The sequence below is a fragment of the Solanum tuberosum genome, unplaced genomic scaffold (genome assembly GCF_000226075.1).
Source record: "Solanum tuberosum cultivar DM 1-3 516 R44 unplaced genomic scaffold, SolTub_3.0 scf00240, whole genome shotgun sequence".
NCBI lineage: Eukaryota > Viridiplantae > Streptophyta > Magnoliopsida > Solanales > Solanaceae > Solanum > Solanum tuberosum.
Window position 1 is genome coordinate 279,192 of NW_006239164.1, and position 19,590 is coordinate 298,781.

Sequence of the window (19,590 nt, forward strand, 5' to 3'; positions counted from 1 at the left end):
CATTCCTTAGACCCCTACGTTGGGTATGTTGTTGTTAAGTTTGCATTGTACTGCAGAAAATTCCTATAGGTTTCTTAAAGTATCTGAAGGGACACGATCAATATGAACATGCAATACTGGGAAGGACAGGTAAAATGTGGTTGGTGAAGGTGAATGGTTGGCGATTAGAAGAGGGTTGGAAAAAGTTTGCTAAGGAAAATGATTTGCAATTTGGGAGATTTGTTGATTTTCAAACATGAAGGAGACATGGAATTTGAGGTTTCCATCTTTGATTTGAGGCAGTGTGACAGAATATGCAGAGTATCTTCAACAAGAAACAGGATGCAATAATGTTGAAGAGATATCCAAGAATTTTGAATTCAAAGGTAACATCTTTAGGTCCTATAGCTTTTGCTATTGGTGATCTCCTAGGGGCCTAGTTTATAGTTTTCTAGTACTTTATGATTATGTGTGCCTTGTACTCGTAGACATTACTCAATTATGTTTAGAGGCCTTATAGATAGACAGTTAGTTATGCTTTAGTTTGGACCTTCGTGTCCTTGTTAGTAATTTCAGTACTATAACTTACATTATGAAGAGTGTTTCTTTTACGAGACTTGTCTCTTCGAATGTTTTTAAACTATGTTTCTGCTCATGTTTAGTGCTATGTTATGGGTATGCTCGAACTAGCAATGGCATCGAGTGCCAGTCCCACCTAGGGTCTAGGCTCAGGGTGTGACACTTCTTTTGATATGTTAAAAGAAACAAGTAAAAATGAACTGATGGAATGTAGGGGAGGAACAGATTATTCCAATCATGATTAAGGCAAGAATCAATTAGATCTCGGTCATTAATATTAAATTATGATAAGTGTGTTCAATTCGAGCAATAACTTGGCTAATCATGATTAAGGCAAGAATCAATCCGAGTTTACAGTTCATTGACGAGAAATTTTAGTTTTCTTGGAGGATCCGCTTAGTAAACCCTAAACCCATTTCTCATCAATACTTCTTTTTTCCATTTATTCGGAAGAATTCCGTTTCTTCTCCACAGATCCAGACCGGTCACTTCTGAATCAAGTACAGGTAAAATGAGAAATTGGGAGGAGATTTCAAGATGGAAAATCGAACCCCCATCATCAACATGGTGAAAGTTCAAGTAGTCAATTAAGTGAATTACTAAAATTTCCCGACAGTGGTTATTTCCTTTATTGAAATTCTTTTGTTTTGTCTCTATAAATTGTATTATTACTTATCACTCTATTGCAATTTTGATTCAGGACTAAGTTTTTCTTCTAGACCAATAAGTCATCTAGTGACTGCGATGAAAATCGCTTCAAAGAAACCTCAATTTTTCAAACCGATTCAGCCAGGTTTCAAGCATGGTTTTGTGAGTAATCCTTTCATGTTTTTTTTTCCATCTTTACCTTGTTTACTATATGTTGCATGTATGATGTTGTGGAGGTGGAAGAATTTATCCTTGAAAAGAAAAAACACAAAAAATTGAAAGCAATAGTTCTTTTAATTGGGGCAAGTTTATGTTGTACTGCAGAAAATTCCTATAGGTTTCTTGAAGTATCTGGAGGGACTGAACCATATTAAACATGCAATACTAAAAAGGACGGGGAAAAAGTGGCTGGTGAAGGTGAACGACTGGCGATTAGAAGAGGGTTGGGAAAAGTTTGCAGAGGAGCATGATTTGCAATTGGGAGATTTTTTGATCTTCAAACATGAAGGATATATGGAATTTGAAGTTTCCATCTTTGATTCAAGTCACTGTGATAGAGAATACGCAGAGTATTTGCAGGAAGGAGGCAATAATGCCGAAGAGACTTTCAAGAAAGTTGAATTCAAAGGTAACATCTGTAGAGTCCCTTAATCTTAACACAAGTTTCAACTAACTTAGATTAAAAACTAAAAAATAGATGTCCGGGGTGGTTGTTTAGACTCTATCATGTGTTGATGGTAGTCATTTCTGTCATGTTCAATTTTTGTCTACAATCTAACCCTGTGCAGAATCTGCTACTCACAACTCTAGGGATCAATCTCATTTTCAGTGCATTGTCAGACCAAATTACATTTCAAATGGTTACTTGGTAAGTCTCTAAAAGAGTAATCCTTTCATGTTTTTTTTTTTTTCATCTTTACTTTGTTTACTATATGTTGCACATATGATGTTGTGGAGGTGGAAGAATATATCCTAGAAAAGAAAAAAACACAAATTTGAAAGCAATAGTTCTTTTAATTGGAGCAAGTTTATGTTGTACTGCAGAAAATTCCCATAGGTTTCTTGAAGTATCTGGAGGGACTGAACCATATTAAACATGCAATACTGAAAAGGATGGGGAAAAAGTGGCTGGTGAAGGTGAACGGCTGGCGATTAGAAGAGGGTTGGGAAAAGTTTGCAGAGGAGCATGATTTGCAATTGGGAGATTTTTTGGTCTTCAAACATGAAGGAGATATGGAATTTGAAGTTTCCATCTTTGATTCGAGTCATTGTGATAGGGAATACACAGAGTATCTGCAGGAAGGAGGCGATAATGCTGAAGAGACTTTCAAGAAAGTGGAATTCAAAGGTAACATCCGTAGAGTCCCTCTTAACATAAGTGTCAACTAGCTTAGATTAAAAACCAACAAATAGATGTCCGGGGTGGATGCTTAAACTCTATCATGTGTTGGTGGTAGTCATTTCTGTCATGTTCAATTTTCTTGACATGGATTTGTCTACAATCTAACCCTGTGCAGAAGCTGCTACTCACAACTCTAGGGGTCAATCTCATTTTCAGTGCATTGTCAGACCAAATTACATTTCAAATGGTTACTTGGTAAGTCTCAAAAACTCATTTCCCCTCAACACTTCAAGTAATTTCAGGCTAAAGGAAACATTTGCACCATTTTATTTTTCCCCTCCTCTGTTCATTAGAGTTATTTACAGCAAAAGTACGAAGAGTATCATATGTGCAAATTGTTATAAACCATTTCAGCGCCTTCCTAAACATTTTGCAATCGTGAACGGCCTTACCAACAAGAAATGTGGTCTGATTGTCAGAGATGAAAGACAAAGATCATGGAATTTAAGGCTTGTTGCCTATGATTCATGTGTCCGTGTATATGGTGAATGGAGTATCTTCTGCGTTGTGAATAACTTAATGGAGGGAGATTATATGACATTTGAGGTTGTTGCTAATGGAGAAAACCCTATATGGAAATTTCACCGTAAGTTTTCTTATTTAAGCAACCTCTGTCTTTTTTACAACGATCTTTCTACTTTGATATATACACCATGACACTATATGGCATCTTCAACAAAATTATTTAGTGTTTGTTCTCCAAACTGTAAAACATGTTCTTACATGTTCTTCACAAACAACTTCACTGTTTAAAATTTACCCAACCAAACAGTTGGAATTCAACATTGTACTTTTGTTTTAGTTGCTTTTGCTTATTATAACAAAGTGCTTCATTTTTCGTAGGCTATAATCCAAAATAAAGGGGCCCTTGGCTCATGTTTATGTATTTAGACCTTTAAACTAAAGACCCTGTCGCAGGTTCCATCAGAATATATTTTCAAATTTTCATGTTTTGATATTTAAAAACTTCAAAGAAAATTCATGTGGGATAAACAATATTTGACAAATTATATTGATTATTCTTTTTCTTGAAAAGAATGAAACAGAGATGCATTAAATAGTTCTGTAGAAGACCTTTGCAGTGAATGTGTGTGTTTTGGTTACTAAAGATGGTCTTCGGTAACTGCTTTCTAGACCAGTTTTTGTAACTGTTTAAACATGTTGCCTAAAGAACATGAAAAACAATATTTTTAACGAGGTCTTAAAGCTTGTTATAGATTCTATTTGATGGCCTTTCGATACCCTAAGAGGAACATGGTTGAAATTGGACTTAACCTTTTGTTGGCACTGGTTGAGAAACTTCAGCATGTATGTTGTCTATTCAAGTCACATTTGCTGACTAAATTACTCTGGTATGCTTCAGCAAAGACTCTTGAAGACTTTAGAAGTATTAAGTAAAAATCAACTTGATATAATCATTCGTATATTGACTTTTATGTGCAAACCAAATGTCCGTTTGGATTTCTGCATTAATGTTGTAACTATCATGTGCATAACAATTTTTTCTTCTTCTTTTCTTGGTTACTTTAAAGCAATAACACGTCTTAGGCATAAGAAATCAGACGTGACTACTCCAATATCGCAAACACCAGCTTCAACATCTGCTGATGCCAACCCACATTTCATATCCACTATCAAACCTTACACCTTCACAAAAGCTCTTTTGGTAAGAGTGATCTGAACAAATTTAGTAAAAACCTTTGCTTATTTTTGTTTTTTTGTGATAATGCTGAATTGGGATAAATTTGAGCAGTATCTTCCCATGGATTTTGTAAAATCAAATGGCTTGATGATTAGAAGTGAGATGATTCTTATCGACGAAAAGCAGAGATCATGGTCAGTGTGGCTAGGGCGAACGGGACATCAATTTGGAATTAAAAGGGGATGGACACAGTTCAGAAATGCAAATGGTATTCAAGTAGGAGATACTTACAAGTTTGAACTCATCAACAATGGCACAATACCTATAGCTCATGTGAGTATTTCTATTATCTCTCTTTCGTATATGTTGTTATTTTTCCTTTTTGTTCCTTTTGTTATTAGAACGTGGAAGTTATTTTGGAACCATAAACATCTTCTTACATGAATGTTATGTTAACTTTAAAGTTGCACAAAATCTTGATTCAAATTGTGTTGATTGTACCGTTAATGGTCAATTTTTAGCTGACTGGTTAGAGAGTAAATGGAGACTGGAAGTAATTTTATAGTCCCTCCGTTTCAATTTGTTTGTCTAGTTTTGACTTGACATGGAGTTTAAGAAAGTAAAAAAGAGTTTTGAATCTTGTGGTCATAAATTAAAGACATGTAGAATGTACTATCATATCCTTTAATCTTGTAGTCATCTTAAACATACCACGTAGAAAGTTGAAATTAAAGAGTTGTCAAAAAAGGAAAGAAACATTCTTTTAGAAACGACTAAAATGAAAAGTAGGGCAAACAAATTGAAACGGAGGGATTATTTGTCAGTGTGTGAATGTGTGCTCTGTGTGAGCCTGCAAGTCTGTGTATATTTGATTATGTATCAAATGTCCAAACAATTGCTTATCAAATTTTCCATATATAAAGGTTTACCTTAGGGCTTAGACCTCTATAGTGTTATGTAAAGTTTTATACAATTCAGTCTCAGAACTTGAGTCTATATCTTGTTTTGAAAACTGTAGGTAAATATTCTAGGAGTTAAGGATGCGAATCGCCAAGCATCACAGAAGCCATTGACAGGATAATATGAAGCAGTTGGTGATGGCCAAGGAAACTTGCACTGAAGCAAGTTGATGTTGTTCCTTATCAGAGGAAAGAGAAGAATTAGTTTGGAATAAATAGAAAAGAACTTAAAGAGTTAGGAAGAAGGCAAGCATTTTTCATCGCGCAGCTTGGATTTGGATTTCGATTATCTGATTGATTGATAAATTTTTGGAAGCTATTCCAATATTGGTAAATTTTGTTTTGTTTTGGGAGGAAATGATTCTTGTTTTAGTCATCTGTTGTAGTATGTTGTTTATTAGTTATTGCACTATTCTGTTGTTGTAGATTTTGCACCGTTTTCTTGTTGCTTACTACCTTTTCTTATTGTCTCTTTTTTCTTCACTTAAGTCTAGGGTCTTTCAGAAACAACATATCTACCTCCACGATGTAGTGGAATAAGGTTTGTGTATATTCTGGGATTTCACTGGTATGTTGTTGTTGGTAGGAAATGATTCAAAACTTCCAGTATTGTTAGGAGATCAAATTCTTTAAAGGACAGTAAATTTTGTGGGCTCAATATTATTTCAAGGTTTGTTTGTGTTGTTGAAACTAGGGGTGAATGTTTGGATCATTTAGATTGGATATGAAAATTTTGATTTTTAGATTGAACAAGTTACAATTCAAATAAATTCGGATTAAATTGAATTTTTTAAGTTACAAAAATTATCAACACAAACACAATTTCATCCTTAGTTCCAACTTTAAAATTTTCAAATAAAGTAAAAAAAAAAATAAGGTGACAAAAATATTTATAACAGTATATGGTGTTCTCTTCGTTTACTTTTACTTGTAACTAATATATTTTCAGTTTTACTTGTCAATTTTGACATATCAAGAAAATACAACTATTTCTTTCAATTTAATACCATTAGCATTAAATACTATTCTTCAAATCTTTTTTCAACATCTAATATTAACATCAACTAATAGGGATATTATTGTAAAATGCCTAAATTAATGAATATGTCAAGTCAAACAATAACAAGTAAAAATAAACAGAGAGTAGCTTGTATATGAGATCTAATCAACGACATTATATGATTGAGATATTAACCTTTTAAAATAAATTTAATTGTATATTTTGAGGAAAATGATAAACAAATGGACCCACACAACTTTCCATGTGTTCAAATTTCTCTTTGGAAAACTGCAAAATGTCATCTGCTTTGCACAGTCTACACTGCCTTGAAAAGGTGTCAACAATTCCATTATAAGTTGAAATTTCATTAAATTGTTACAAAATTTAGTCATTTTTCTTAAATGTGAATTGGAAAACAGAAAGAGGCATTTTGTTGATTGCCATGAAAATTCCTCCAAAGAAACCTCAATTTCTCAAACCCATTCACAAAGGTTTCAAGCATGGTCTTGTAAGTAATCCTTTTAAGTTTATTTTTTTTTCTAATATTTCTTTTATTTACTATATGTTTCATGTATGATGTTGTGGAGATGGAAGAATTTATTCCAAAAAAGAAAAAAAAACACTAAAATTTGAAAGCTATAGTTCTTTTAAGCATTTTATAATTGTTTAATTGGGTAGAAAATTAGTACAATTTCAGGTCCTAAACAAAAGCATAATAGTAATGGTTTGTTTCAATTTGTTTGTCATATTTTGACTTGACACGAAATTAAATGAAGTAAAGAGAATTTTTTGAATTTTGTTGTCTTAAATTAAATATATGTCAAATTTACCAAATTGTCCTTTAATTTTGTGGTATTAAACATGTCAAGTAAAAAGTTGAAATTAAAGAATTTGTTAAAAAAAACAGTCTTTTTAACATGGACTAAAAAGGAAAGTAGGACAGATTAATTGAAATTCAGATTTATTTGGGGCGTGTTTGTGTTACGGTGAACAACCAATATTTACCTAGGTAGGGATAAGGTTAGGGGTGGTAATTTGGCGGGTTGGGTCAAATTTGGGCGGGGCAATTGAGTCGAGATCCAACCCAAGCGAAATTTTTGTGTGTTGAAACGAGTTAGGTAATGAGTTATATAACGGGTCAAGACTCAGACCCAACTCAATTTTTACTAAGCTTAATTGATTTATATTTTCTTTTAAACTATGTTTTTACCTAATAAAATTATTATTTTTCTTTATTATGACTATATATATATAACATATCTTTTTTATATAACATATCAAAATATATATATATATATATATATATGACATATCAAATTGAAGAAAAAGTTTTTTAAAATTATTTTGACAAGATTTCTCATGAGTCAATTGGGTTACATATCAAGCCAATTTTTAATGGGTTGAAAATGAGTTGAGCTAATGAATGAGTGAGTTATTAACCCGTCCAAACTTAAACGGGTTGGGGGTTGCGCCGGTTGGATATGATTTTGTCAGCCTAAATAAGGTCTGCGTACGCTCTATCTTCCCTAGACCCCTACACTGGGTATGTTGTTGTTGAATTTGTGTAGTACTGCAGAAAATTCCTATAGGTTTCTTGAAGTATCTGAAGGGACATGATCAGCATGAACATGCAATACTGAGAAGCGTGGGTAAATCGTGGTTGGTGAAGGTGAACGGCTGGCGATTAGAAGAGGGTTGGAAAAAGTTCGCTAAGGAGAATGATTTGCAATTGGGCGATATGTTGGTGTTTAGACATGAAGGAGACATGGAATTTGAAGTTTCCATCTTCGATTCGAGTCATTGTGACAGAGAATATGCAGAGTATCTTCAACAAGAAGCAGGATTCAATAATGTTGAAGAGACTTTCAAGAAATTTGAATTCGAAGGTAACATCTTTGGAATCCCTTAATCTTAACTAGTGGTGTCCAGTGGCGTAGCCAGGTTCTTTACTCACTAACGGTTTCAAAATATGAATAGTAAACACACGAAGAAGTTAAAAGAGGTTCAACATTTACACATTGTAATGGGGTGGACGATTACGTGCTATTCATGTTTTGATTGTAGTAATTTTTGTCATATTTAATTTTCTTGGCATGGATTTCTCTATGACTAACAATGTAATAGGAAAATCGAACCTCTGCATCATGTCATCAGGCGAGGCGTTCCCCTGTGCAGAAGCTGATACTTACAACCCTTGCAGTCTATCCCATTTTGAGTGCATCGTCAAACCATATTGCCTTACACATAGTTACTTGGTAAGTCTCAAAACTACCAAATTGGAGTTGTTTACAGCAAACGTATGAAGCGTATAATCATATTCATATGTTCAAATTGTTATAACCCATTTCAGCGCCTTCCTAAACACTTTGCAATGGAAAACGGTCTCTTCAACAAGAAATGTGATGTGATTATCAGAGATGAAAGACAAAGATCATGGAACTTAAGGCTAGCTACCCACGATTGTAGAGTCCATTTATTAGGTGGATGGCGTGAGTTCCGCGTTGCGAATGACTTAAACGCGGGAGATTATATGATGTTTGAGGTTATTGCTAATGGAGAAAAACCAATATGGAAATTTCGCGGTAAGTTTTTCAGATTAAAACCTCCTCTTTTTTGTCGATGATCCTTTTTTCTTTGTTATATGCAGTACACCATGACATTATATTGCATCTTCGACAAAACTATTTGGTGTTTGGTTCTCTATACTGTAAAACATGTTCTTCGTAAACAACTATACTAATAAACCAAATAATTGATAAAAAAGTAAAGTAAGCATAACTAATCTCAGTATTACTAATAAACCTTATTCAGTATTATTCTTATACACCCAATCGAACGACCCCTAATTGTAATCGTTTTTTCATGTTTGATTTCTTGACGTGAGTTTGTCACAATTACTCTGTCACAGACAAACCAAACCCCAACATCGTGTCAACAAGAAAGGCTTTTCCGAAGGAAGAATTTGCTACTTGCAGCTCATTTGGTCAATCTCATCTTGAGTGCATTGTCTGGCCGTATTGCCTTTCAAGAAATTACTTTGTGAGTTCGTAAAGAAAACATCTGCGTCATTTTCTTTGTTTCCTGTATTTGTTTTATTGGATTAATGATACAGCGGAAGCATGAAGCTGATGATATATATGTGCAAATTGTTATAACTTATAAACCATTTCAGCGTCTTCCTAGAGGATTTGCTCGGGCAAACGGACTCATCAATAAGAAATGTGGTTTGGTTATTAGAGATGAAAGACAAAGATCATGGAATTTAAGGATTGATACCTATGGTTATGGAGTCTATATTGCAAAGGGATGGCGTAAATTTCGTGTTGAAAATGACTTGAAGGAGGGAGATTGCATGATGTTTGAGGTCGTTACTAACGGAGAGAAACCAATATGGAAATTTTATGGCAAGTTTTCTCATTTAAGTTACCTCTTTTTTGTATAACATTATTTCTTTGTTATATGCACCATGACACAAATTAGAATCCATAACAAGTCATGCGTTTTCCTGTGCAGGAACGGCCACGCACAAGCCTTTTGGTCAGTCTCATTTTGTATGCATTGTTAGACCCTATTGCCTCGTCAATGATTTCTTGGTAAGTCGAAAATGTACTTCAAGAAGTCCTTTCAAGAATATCGTTTTTTCCCCTCTTTGTTTCTTGGTGTAGATACGAAGTATACAACTCTTTGATTATATGTGTATATTGGTTATAAACCGTTTCAGTACATTCCGACAAAAATTGCTCTTGCAAATGGTCTCACCAACAAGAAATGTGATTTGATTATTAGAGATGATACAAGGGAAAGGTCGTGGAACGTTAAGTTACGTTCTTTTGGCAGTAGTGTATGTATCAAGGGTGGATGGCGTGACTTCCGTGATGCAAATTGCTTAAAGGAAGGAGATTGCATAATGTTTGAGGTTGTTTCTAATGGCGAAAAAACAACATGGAAATATAATGGTAAGTTTCCTCATTTAAGCATCGTGTTAGTTTTTGATCGTCTTATATTCACATAAGCTATGACTCTGTTTGGTTTATATATGTCCCAGATGAAGCAACTTTTACTTGAATAGGTGAAAGCACTTTGCATTCTAAGAGAACATAATTCCTTTTCGTTCTTATCACTGGCTTTTATTTGTATGTATATAAGTATCATTTCTTCGAGGTGCGAGAGGTTGGATATAGTGGGTATGAGGAGAGGTAGAGGTAGGCCGAAGAAGTGATTAGATAGGACATGGGAGGGTATGGATGATGCGGATTAGGGTAGAAGGACAGTAGGTAGTTGAGGTTTTGACTAGCTTTTTGGTGGGTTTAGGCTTGGTGGGAGTCTGGGAACACCGTGTCTATCGTAGTATTAGTTTTATACATGTATTTTCTTGATTTTTGATATCGATTATTATTTGTTGTTTATTGTGTTTCAGTTACCGCATTAGCTTCCCTTGTTAATTTTATTTTGAAAATTATAGGTAAAAATTCTAGGAAGGATGCCAAGCATCACAGAAACCAATTGACAAGATAAATATGAAGCAGTTGGTGATGGGCAAGCACTGTAGCAAGTGAATGTAATGTTTTTGGATCTTGTACATTTTACCTATGATGTTGTTTGGACTCTTCAAAATTGTCGATCCGTACTTGTCGTATCCTCTCTAAAAGTAATGCATTTTTGATAGATCTGGTACAAGTGCGACAACATTTTAGGAGAGTCGGACAACATTTTGCTAAATCAGTTGTATGATGTGTTGTACCATCTTATTTTGCTTTCTCTGTTTCATTTTACTTTGACCTTTTTATTAATAATAGATTTTTCACTTCCTCTGTCCAATTATACTTGTCCGCGGTTGATTTTGTACACTTTTTAGAAAAACTATAATTAGAATGACAATTTTACTATATCACTCTTTAAATATAATAAATACAATGTCTTGAAAAATGTAATAGAAAAATGATTATAATTAATGATAAGGGCAAATGCAAAATTATTCATTGATTTTGTAAAGTGGACAAATATTATTGGACATTTCAAAATAATACTCTACTATATTAGACAACTATTGTTGGACGGAGGTAGTATTTGTCATTGCACAAAATCAATGCATAAATGACATTATTCTTTCTATTTTCGTTAAGAGTTATTAGCGTTAAAAGTATGAATTTGAACAGCATAGAAAAACTAAATGATTAATTAATGTTGCATTGATCAATTTAATTAATTAAAATAAATTAATTTATTTTCATTTATTAAAAATTTGACTTCAAAAGATCATTAAATAAGAATATAATAATAAATTTACTTATTTTTTAAGAGACGTGAAATATAAAATGATATATAAATAGAAACAGACGAATTATCTATCAATCAGTGAGACACGTGTTTACCATGTGAAGAAGTGGGGCCACATGTTTTTCATAATTCTTAATTAATATAAATATAGATATTGAATCCCTTTTATTTTATCAAAAAAATTAAATCTACCTTTTGGAAAGGATAAATCAAGTCCGTCCATCGTGAATTTCGCCGTGTTTTTTATTTAAATTTTAATGGTCAAGATTATATTATATTAATTTATCTAGCATTATTTTATCACTATAGCAAAAACAATGGAATAAAAACTACCTAATATCTCTAATTAGACGTGAAATAAAATAATTTTATATTTTATTTTGAGATTATTATATCTTATACCTCACCAAAACGTTCGGTAAAATTATACTTTCCTTGTAGTAGTACTAAACGAACATTTATTATTACTGAACTGTTACTATCAAAATTTGGCTTATCTAAAACATGTATACACCTCCTCCATCACACATTTCACACTCCAACTTGGAAGAAAATTCAAAACAGAGACGATTCAATTTGCAGAGATGAACGGCGCTATGAATATGCACGGAGATATGGCGCCGCCGGCACCAGATGCTGCCGTGAACAACCACCACATGATGATGCACATGACGTTTTTCTGGGGAAAAAACGCCGAAATCCTCTTCTCCGGTTGGCCTGGATACAACAACATCGGTATGTACGTCTTCGCACTTTTCGTCGTTTTTCTACTTGCTTTCTTCGTCGAGTGGCTATCTCACTCAAATTACATCAAAGAGAGTGCAAATCATGTGACGGCCGGGTTGATTCAGACGGCGTTGTACGGAATCAGAATTGGATTGGCTTATTTGGTTATGCTTTCTGTGATGTCCTTCAATGGCGGTATCTTTCTGGCGGCGATTGCCGGTCATACGTTAGGGTTTTTGGTCTTCGGGAGTAGGGTTTTTAAGAAATCGCCGTTGATGGCTTATGCTAAAGCCTCCGATCTTCCTTCTATGCCTTGTAATTGTTGATGAAAATTGAAATAAACAGAATCTTTGTGTTCAAAATTGAAAATTCAAATCTAAAAAAATGTTATTGAATTATAGATATCGAAAACATCTGTTACGATTCATCCTTAATGGAGGAATAGTTTTACAAAAAAGGAGACGAATTGAAATAATGTTGGATTTTGTTCATTCTCTGTGATGGATCAATTTCCAGAAAAAAGGACAACTTTCGTGTAGTTTGTGTCACCGCCTGCTAACTGTATTCTCCGTTGACAGCACCAATAGCATTCAATGTGATTAGTGTTTGAATAATTCTTTTGACTGACTCGGGAGTTTGAGACTACTTGCTATGTCATATGTGACAGATCGAAAATTATATTTAAGTTTAGTTAGTATCTCTAGAAGAACTAAATTAATAATTTGCCTAAATGTTTTCGATACTTTTCTCGTTTTAAAGAATTAGCCAAATTGTTAAAGTATAAAAATTGAATCGAACCGAATCTTGGGATAAGTGTCACTAATATCTAAGAATAAGAATACTCAGTTTTACTTGTAAATGTTTTCAGAATATTTTGTTTATTTAACATTTTAACAATATGTTTGGGATTATAATTTTATCCAACTATTTGTACAAATTAACCTAAATAAAGTCCGAACCAAAATTAAATATTTTTTCTGTTCATATATATTAACTTACTTAAATTAAATGCAACTAATATACTTCTAATGTTTTTCTTGGTGGTGACAGCAATCGATCCATTTTAATAAACAAATAAATAAATAAATCGTCAACCTATACATGTAAAAATTGTCGATGTATATATTATATGAAAATTTTCTACTTTAATGATCGTTGTGATTGATGATTTTGCATGTTTTAATTACAATTAACAGAAGTAAGTATGACCGTGACAAATAGTAACATTCAAATCATATTTTACAAAAATATAAACAAAATTTAATGTAAAATACTTCACATTGAACCATCCCAAAATTGAGAAAAATAGGTGTATAAGCAAATATATACTAGTTAATTAGTTAACATAGTTATAATTTGTCATAATTACAATTAGCGACCTATTTTTAGCTATAATTATGCGATTAAGTTTTTTTGTTTTATATAGTTCGCACGTTTGTATAATTCGGAATTTGTATAATTAATATAATTTGTATAACACCTTATACTTTAGATGCTTGTAATTGTATAAATTCGTTATTTCGAGTTTATACAAAATAACTGAAACTATACAAAGCCGCGAATTATACAAACGAGACAATTTAAACTGTAGCTACAACCCGTAAACATGCAAACTATAACTATGGAGCATAATTAAAATTATTACAGTGGCTATTTGTAAAATTTTGAAAAAATTCAAAATAAATCGAGAAAACCTAAAAGGAATTTTTTTTATTGATTTAGTTATACATACATATCTATATAATTAATAAATTTGATGTTATAGTTTTATAGGTGAGTGAAACTCCCTTAATGAGTGACCTAAATTTGGGTTAAAGTTTGAATCAGTCAATTCTGAATTTTTTATGGTCAAACAAAAAAGAACAAATAAATGATGTAAATAGGGGGGCTTATTTCAAAAAATTGTTTGATTAACAAATTATTGACTAATTAAGCTAAGATATTCAAAGTGTTTTTTCTTCCAATTATCCTAAAAATGACAAAAATTATGCTTTGGTTCATTTTTGGATAGAAACTAACGGTTAAATCCACACATCCCCTATATTCTGTACTACCTACCATTCTTCTCTTCATTTTATAAATTGAAATAAATATTTATAATAATACAGATAAATAATTTTTTTCATTTAAAATAGACATGTAATATTGGTTTATACTTAAAATTATATACATACACAAGATTATTTAAAACGAAAAGGCTTAATAAACTAAGTTTGTATCGTTCATAAAACAACTTTACAAGCTAATCAAAACTACAAAAGGAAAATAGACAAGAGAGATTTCAGACTGCCTATAGAAAACTTTTAAATCTTATGATCTTCGACCATTTGTCATTCAAAAAACATTAAGTTTCCTTGTGAATTGGCTTGGCATCCTTAATTCCCAGAATATTTGCCTACAAATTTTCAAAACAAAACATAGCCTCAAATTTTGACACTGAGTTGTATAACACATACATAGTATAATTAGGTCATAAAAAAAATACTCACAATGGAAATGAACTATAGGTATTTTGCCATTGTTGATGAGTTCAAAGTTGTAAGTATCTCCAACTTGAATACCATTTGCATTTCTAAACTGTGTCCATCCCCTTTTAATTGCAAAGTGATGTCCTGTTTTCCCTAGCCACACTGACCATGATCTTCGTTTTTCATTGATAAGAATCATCTCACGTCTCCTCATCAAGCCATTTGATTTTACAAAATCCATGGGAAGATACTGCTAAGATTTATCTCAATATACAAATCAATACGCGTTATCACACATATTATACAAACTAAAATATGTTGAAATCACTCTTACCAAAACAGGATTGTTGATGGTGTAAGGTTTAATAGTAGATATAAAATGGGAGTTGGCATCAACAGATACTTGTGGCATCAACGTTCTTTTAACATTCGATTTTTTCTTCTTTACTTCAGGCTGGAGGGATGAACTTCCTCTCAAATCTAGTTTTAATTAATTCAGAAACAACAATGTCATAAGATGAAATTTATAACCAAAATCAAAGAAACTACACTAAGTTGAAGGGAAAAGAGCCTGATATACATCCTCAACTTGACGATTTAGAACTAATATACCCCTTGCTATAAAAGTGGCTCATATATACCCCTATATCAGTAAGAAGGGTATATGTGAATCACTTTTGTAAGGAGGGATATATCAGGCAAAAAGTTAAGGAGTAAATTAGACCTTTTCCCCTCAATTTAAAGAAGGAAATAAGTAAACAGGATGAAATTTTAAGAGAAACTTGCCATGAATTCTAAAGATAGGTGTTTCTCCCTTGGAAACGATCTCAAACATTAAACGGTCTCCTTCCTTTAAGCAATTTGTAATGCAGAATTCGCGCCATCCACTTCCAATGTAGGTGCTTTGGCCGTTTGTATACACATTAAACGTCCATGATCGTTGCTTGTCCTTCATTATTATCTTACATTTCCTGTCGTTGAGTCTGTTTTCTATTGCAAATTGTTTTGGAATACACTGAAACAGTAGACATATAAACAATCAAAATGTATCTGTGTTTACACTTCTGAATGATCTAAGAAATGTAATTGTTCTCATAAGCTTATGCAGGAAATGAGTTTCATCTTTTTGTGTTTGTTCTTTGATTTTGGGCATAATACGTAAACAAACACTCAGACTTGGCCTCAGCTAGCAAGTAAGCACTTCAACTTGCTCTCAACTGACAAATAAACACTCCAACTCATGGACACTCAACCCAACGCTGACATGACGTATAAATTTTGAAGGTATCTAGATGATCATTTTGTAAGTTGGAGTGTTCAACTAATACAATAGAGATGAGTTGAGGCAAGCTTAGATATGCATACTCAAAGTTGGAGTGTGTTTACTATTGTCAGCTGAGGTCAAATGTGAGTGTTTGTTTATGTAATAAACCTTGTTTTTTTTTCTTTTCGCTACGCAATAATCAAAATATATTAATGTACTTGTGAACTTACCAGAAAATGCTTTGAAAGGCAATAAGGTCTAATAGTACAAATGAAATGAGAGTCACTGAGATCCATGTCCTTAGCAGCTTCTTTATTAGAGAACCCCTTGCCTGAAAACAGGATGAAATTCAAAGAAAAAACTATTCAACTCTCCAAATAGTAATACCATCACATAAAATAGGACGGAAGGAGTACTAGTGATGAGAAACTTGCCTTGAAACTTACTTATCGGAGTTTCTGCATTACTAGTAACTCGAGATCTCCATATTGGTGTCTCTCCATTAGTAACGACCTCAAACATTATACGATCTCCTTCTTTTAAGCAATTATCAGCACTGAATTTTCCCCATCCATCCGCAACATAAACTTTAGTGTTGCAAGACTTAAGCATTAAGTTCCACAATTTTGTTTGTGTTTCATCAATTATAATCAAACCATACTTCTTGTTACCCTTGATGAAACCATTTGCAACTGCAAAATGTTTTGGAATCCACTAACATGGTGTATAGCCAATTACACACATTAGTTAACAGTTCAACTGTAATTTATTGTATTTGTGGTATATTACATCAACAGAAAGTACTTACCAAGAAACCTTTCGAAAGGCAATATTGTCTAATAGTGCATTCAAAATATGATTGATTTAAATGCTTGTCATGAGTAACATTCTCATCCTCATCCTCGTCCTCGTACTTTGCATACTCTTTGTCACAATGATGACTCGAATCGAATATGGACACATCAAATTTCATATCTCCTTCATGTTTGAACACTAAAACATCTCCCAATTTCAAATTAAGTTCCTCTACAAACTCTTTCCAACTACCCTCCTCTAATCGCCACCCGTTCGCCTTCACCAACCACTTCTTACCACCTCTTGTCAATATTGCATGTTCATGTTGATCATGTCCCTTAAGATACTTCAAAAAACCTATAGGAATTTTCTATAGTACAACAAATTAATCAATTAGACAATGTTCATTATAAGATTATACATATATTGCTAAATACATAAAGCATACTATTATTGGTGCTAATTACATGTTGAAACAAGAAAAATATTATTTCGAATACATGTATCTGACGAAGTAAATACATTTTTTTTAGTGTTACTTACAAGGCCATTCTTGAAACCTGGTAGAATGGGCTTGAAAAAGTGAGGTTTCTTTGGAGGGATTTCCATGGAACACCTAAAAATGTAATTATTGTAGAAAATGTTTTCTTATTTTAGGGAAGATTTAAATGTAAGAATAATATTGGAGGGGGGAATTATATAGTTTTGTAACTTGTAAGGAAAGTTAGAAAGTTTACTATTATTGATGGAATTAAAATGCAGCGGCTTTTCATATTCAGGGGACATATATATTAGTCTAACAATTTAAAATTTTGAGTTTATTAGTTTTGAATTTTAGAAAAAAGTATTTATTAGAATTTAGATATTTATTAAGTGAATTTCTTAAAACTAATACTCTAATGTTTTGGCCGAAATTATTGGGTTGTAATGAACCATCAATAAAGTTGACACATGAGTGACTCTGATATTATCTATAATGGCTCGGCCTCTTAACGATATCATAGGCGAATCCAAGATTTAAAGATTACACCAATATTAACTTAAGTTAGGTGTTAGCGAAACTTTCCATGACAATTGTACTTTACTTTGTTATAATATGAGGTTCTAGCCGGGATAGAACCCTAGCAAGCTACGGGTAGGTGCTTTGGTTTGTATTAACGACTCAAGTGCATTTTTATGCTGCCCATGGGTGCACTGTTAATTACTCCATATTTTAGTTTCTGCTAGTTTCTAAAGATGGATATACATAATTTTTTCCGAAGTTAGTGGGTGCACGCTCAACCTTACCTATACATGTGGGTCCGCTTTTGAGTGATATTGTTTCCAATAGGTAGGTCCGCACAACTTTAAAACACGTTAATAAGATGTAAGACTTGCTTATTTATGCATATCTAATATATCTATTGTATTTTATCAATATGAGATTTTATCCTAAACCAGGGTGTCACGTATCAAGTGATCAAATATTTCTATAAACTCATTTCCGTTCAGAGTTGTCGAGCTCAGTACCAATTTACTCTTAGATATGCTATACTATGACTTTACTATTTTAGGTTTGATCTTTTAGATAATTAATCTCAACATAACTTATTTTTAATCAAACGACTTCGAAAGTGCAAAATTAAAGGGTATATATATATATATATATATATATATATATATAATAGTATAAAGTCATAATTATAAATTTCTCTGGTCCTTTGTCTGATTGAAAAGGTGTCAACTTTCTAATTCTGGAAAGCTGCCTTTGGAATACGTAAGGTACTGTCCTCCCTACAAAATCAAATAATTAACATCTATATAGAGAACCTATAATTATCCTTATCACGTTGGTTTAAGTTTTGAGTATGAAATTTTGTTTAATAGGGAGCATTTTTTCTCAAATGAGGCTTTACGCGGCTCATATTTAAAATAATTGAGCTTTAATATTGATATTGAATATTAGTCGTAAAACAAATTACAATATTCTTCTTATATTATTCGTGTGAGTTATTATCCTTGAAAATATATATTTGATCAATATGAAAAAACTAGGTGACTAATTTATATTCATGGTTAAATTAATTAATCAAAATAAATTAATTCATATTCATTAATGAAAAAGTTAACTTAAAAAAAATAAAAATAAAAATAAAATAGTAAACTTACTTAATTTCTTAATACATTTAAAATTAAAAAAAATTGTGACAGACAAATAGGAACAGAAGGAGTATATATCATTTCTAAAAATATTCAGCACATCACATATTTTTAAATTAAGGAGACAGTTTAGCCTGGGGCTAGAGTTATTAGTTATTTTAACTTTTCTTATATAAATAAAATAATGCATTTTCTTAGAATTTATACTCTCTTCGTTCCTAATTACTTATTCATTTTTGAATTGGTACACCTATTAAAAAAAAAAAATTGACATAGTGAGTTTACTATTTTACCCTTATTAATTATGAAGTGGATAAATTAAAAACTTAAGAGTTTTAAGAAGTTCTACATTTGTCAAAGTATTAATTGATGGTATAATAGGTAAAAAAAAAATTGTTCTTTCTTGATTTGTCAAAATGGACAAATAATTAAGGACAACTAGAAAAAAAAGTTGATAAATAATTAGGGACAGAGAAAGTATTATAGTATTAGTTATGTAAATCTTTTAATTGCTTATCGAATAATGTACTAGATGTTGGATTTTATACCAGGTAGAAAAATAATATTAATATTATAACATATTTAATGTATAAATAACTTAACTCTTGATCAAATGTCGAACGATCAATTATTAATTTTGCACGCCATTCAAAGAGATAAACTCTGCTCTTCTTAATCTAATAATAACTTTTTCTGCTCTTCTTAATCTAAT

General features: G+C 32.2%; 3 protein-coding genes across 4 annotated transcripts; all 3 read left to right on the top strand.

The window, feature by feature from the left end:
* The first annotated feature begins 283 nt into the window (after nt 1-283).
* Nucleotides 284-5,630, top strand: LOC102596802 (B3 domain-containing protein REM14-like). Its single transcript, XM_015313253.1, has 10 exons — nt 284-365; nt 1,259-1,368; nt 1,531-1,834; nt 1,995-2,074; nt 2,251-2,554; nt 2,724-2,803; nt 2,963-3,194; nt 4,141-4,274; nt 4,362-4,583; nt 5,269-5,630. Exons 2-10 carry the CDS (start codon nt 1,303-1,305, stop codon nt 5,329-5,331), a joined length of 1,485 nt encoding a protein of 494 aa, XP_015168739.1. The 5' UTR covers nt 284-365; nt 1,259-1,302; the 3' UTR covers nt 5,332-5,630.
* Nucleotides 5,631-6,500: 870 nt separating this feature from the next.
* Nucleotides 6,501-11,021, top strand: LOC102578350 (B3 domain-containing protein REM10-like). Of its 2 annotated transcripts, none has more exons than XM_015313254.1 (9): nt 6,501-6,717; nt 7,786-8,095; nt 8,334-8,464; nt 8,560-8,791; nt 9,118-9,248; nt 9,382-9,613; nt 9,723-9,802; nt 9,931-10,165; nt 10,672-11,021. In XM_015313254.1, exons 1-9 carry the CDS (start codon nt 6,652-6,654, stop codon nt 10,722-10,724), a joined length of 1,470 nt encoding a protein of 489 aa, XP_015168740.1. In that variant the 5' UTR covers nt 6,501-6,651; the 3' UTR covers nt 10,725-11,021. The 2 variants fall into 2 exon arrangements, with proteins under 2 accessions (XP_015168740.1, XP_006357044.1); XM_006356982.2 differs by having other exon boundaries at nt 6,502-6,717; nt 8,364-8,464.
* Nucleotides 11,022-11,942: 921 nt separating this feature from the next.
* On the top strand, nt 11,943-12,703 carry LOC102606340 (copper transporter 6-like). The gene has a single exon (XM_006356981.2). The coding sequence runs from the start codon at nt 12,071-12,073 to the stop codon at nt 12,536-12,538; it is 468 nt and encodes a 155-aa protein (XP_006357043.1). The 5' UTR covers nt 11,943-12,070; the 3' UTR covers nt 12,539-12,703.
* Nucleotides 12,704-19,590: the final 6,887 nt, after the last annotated feature.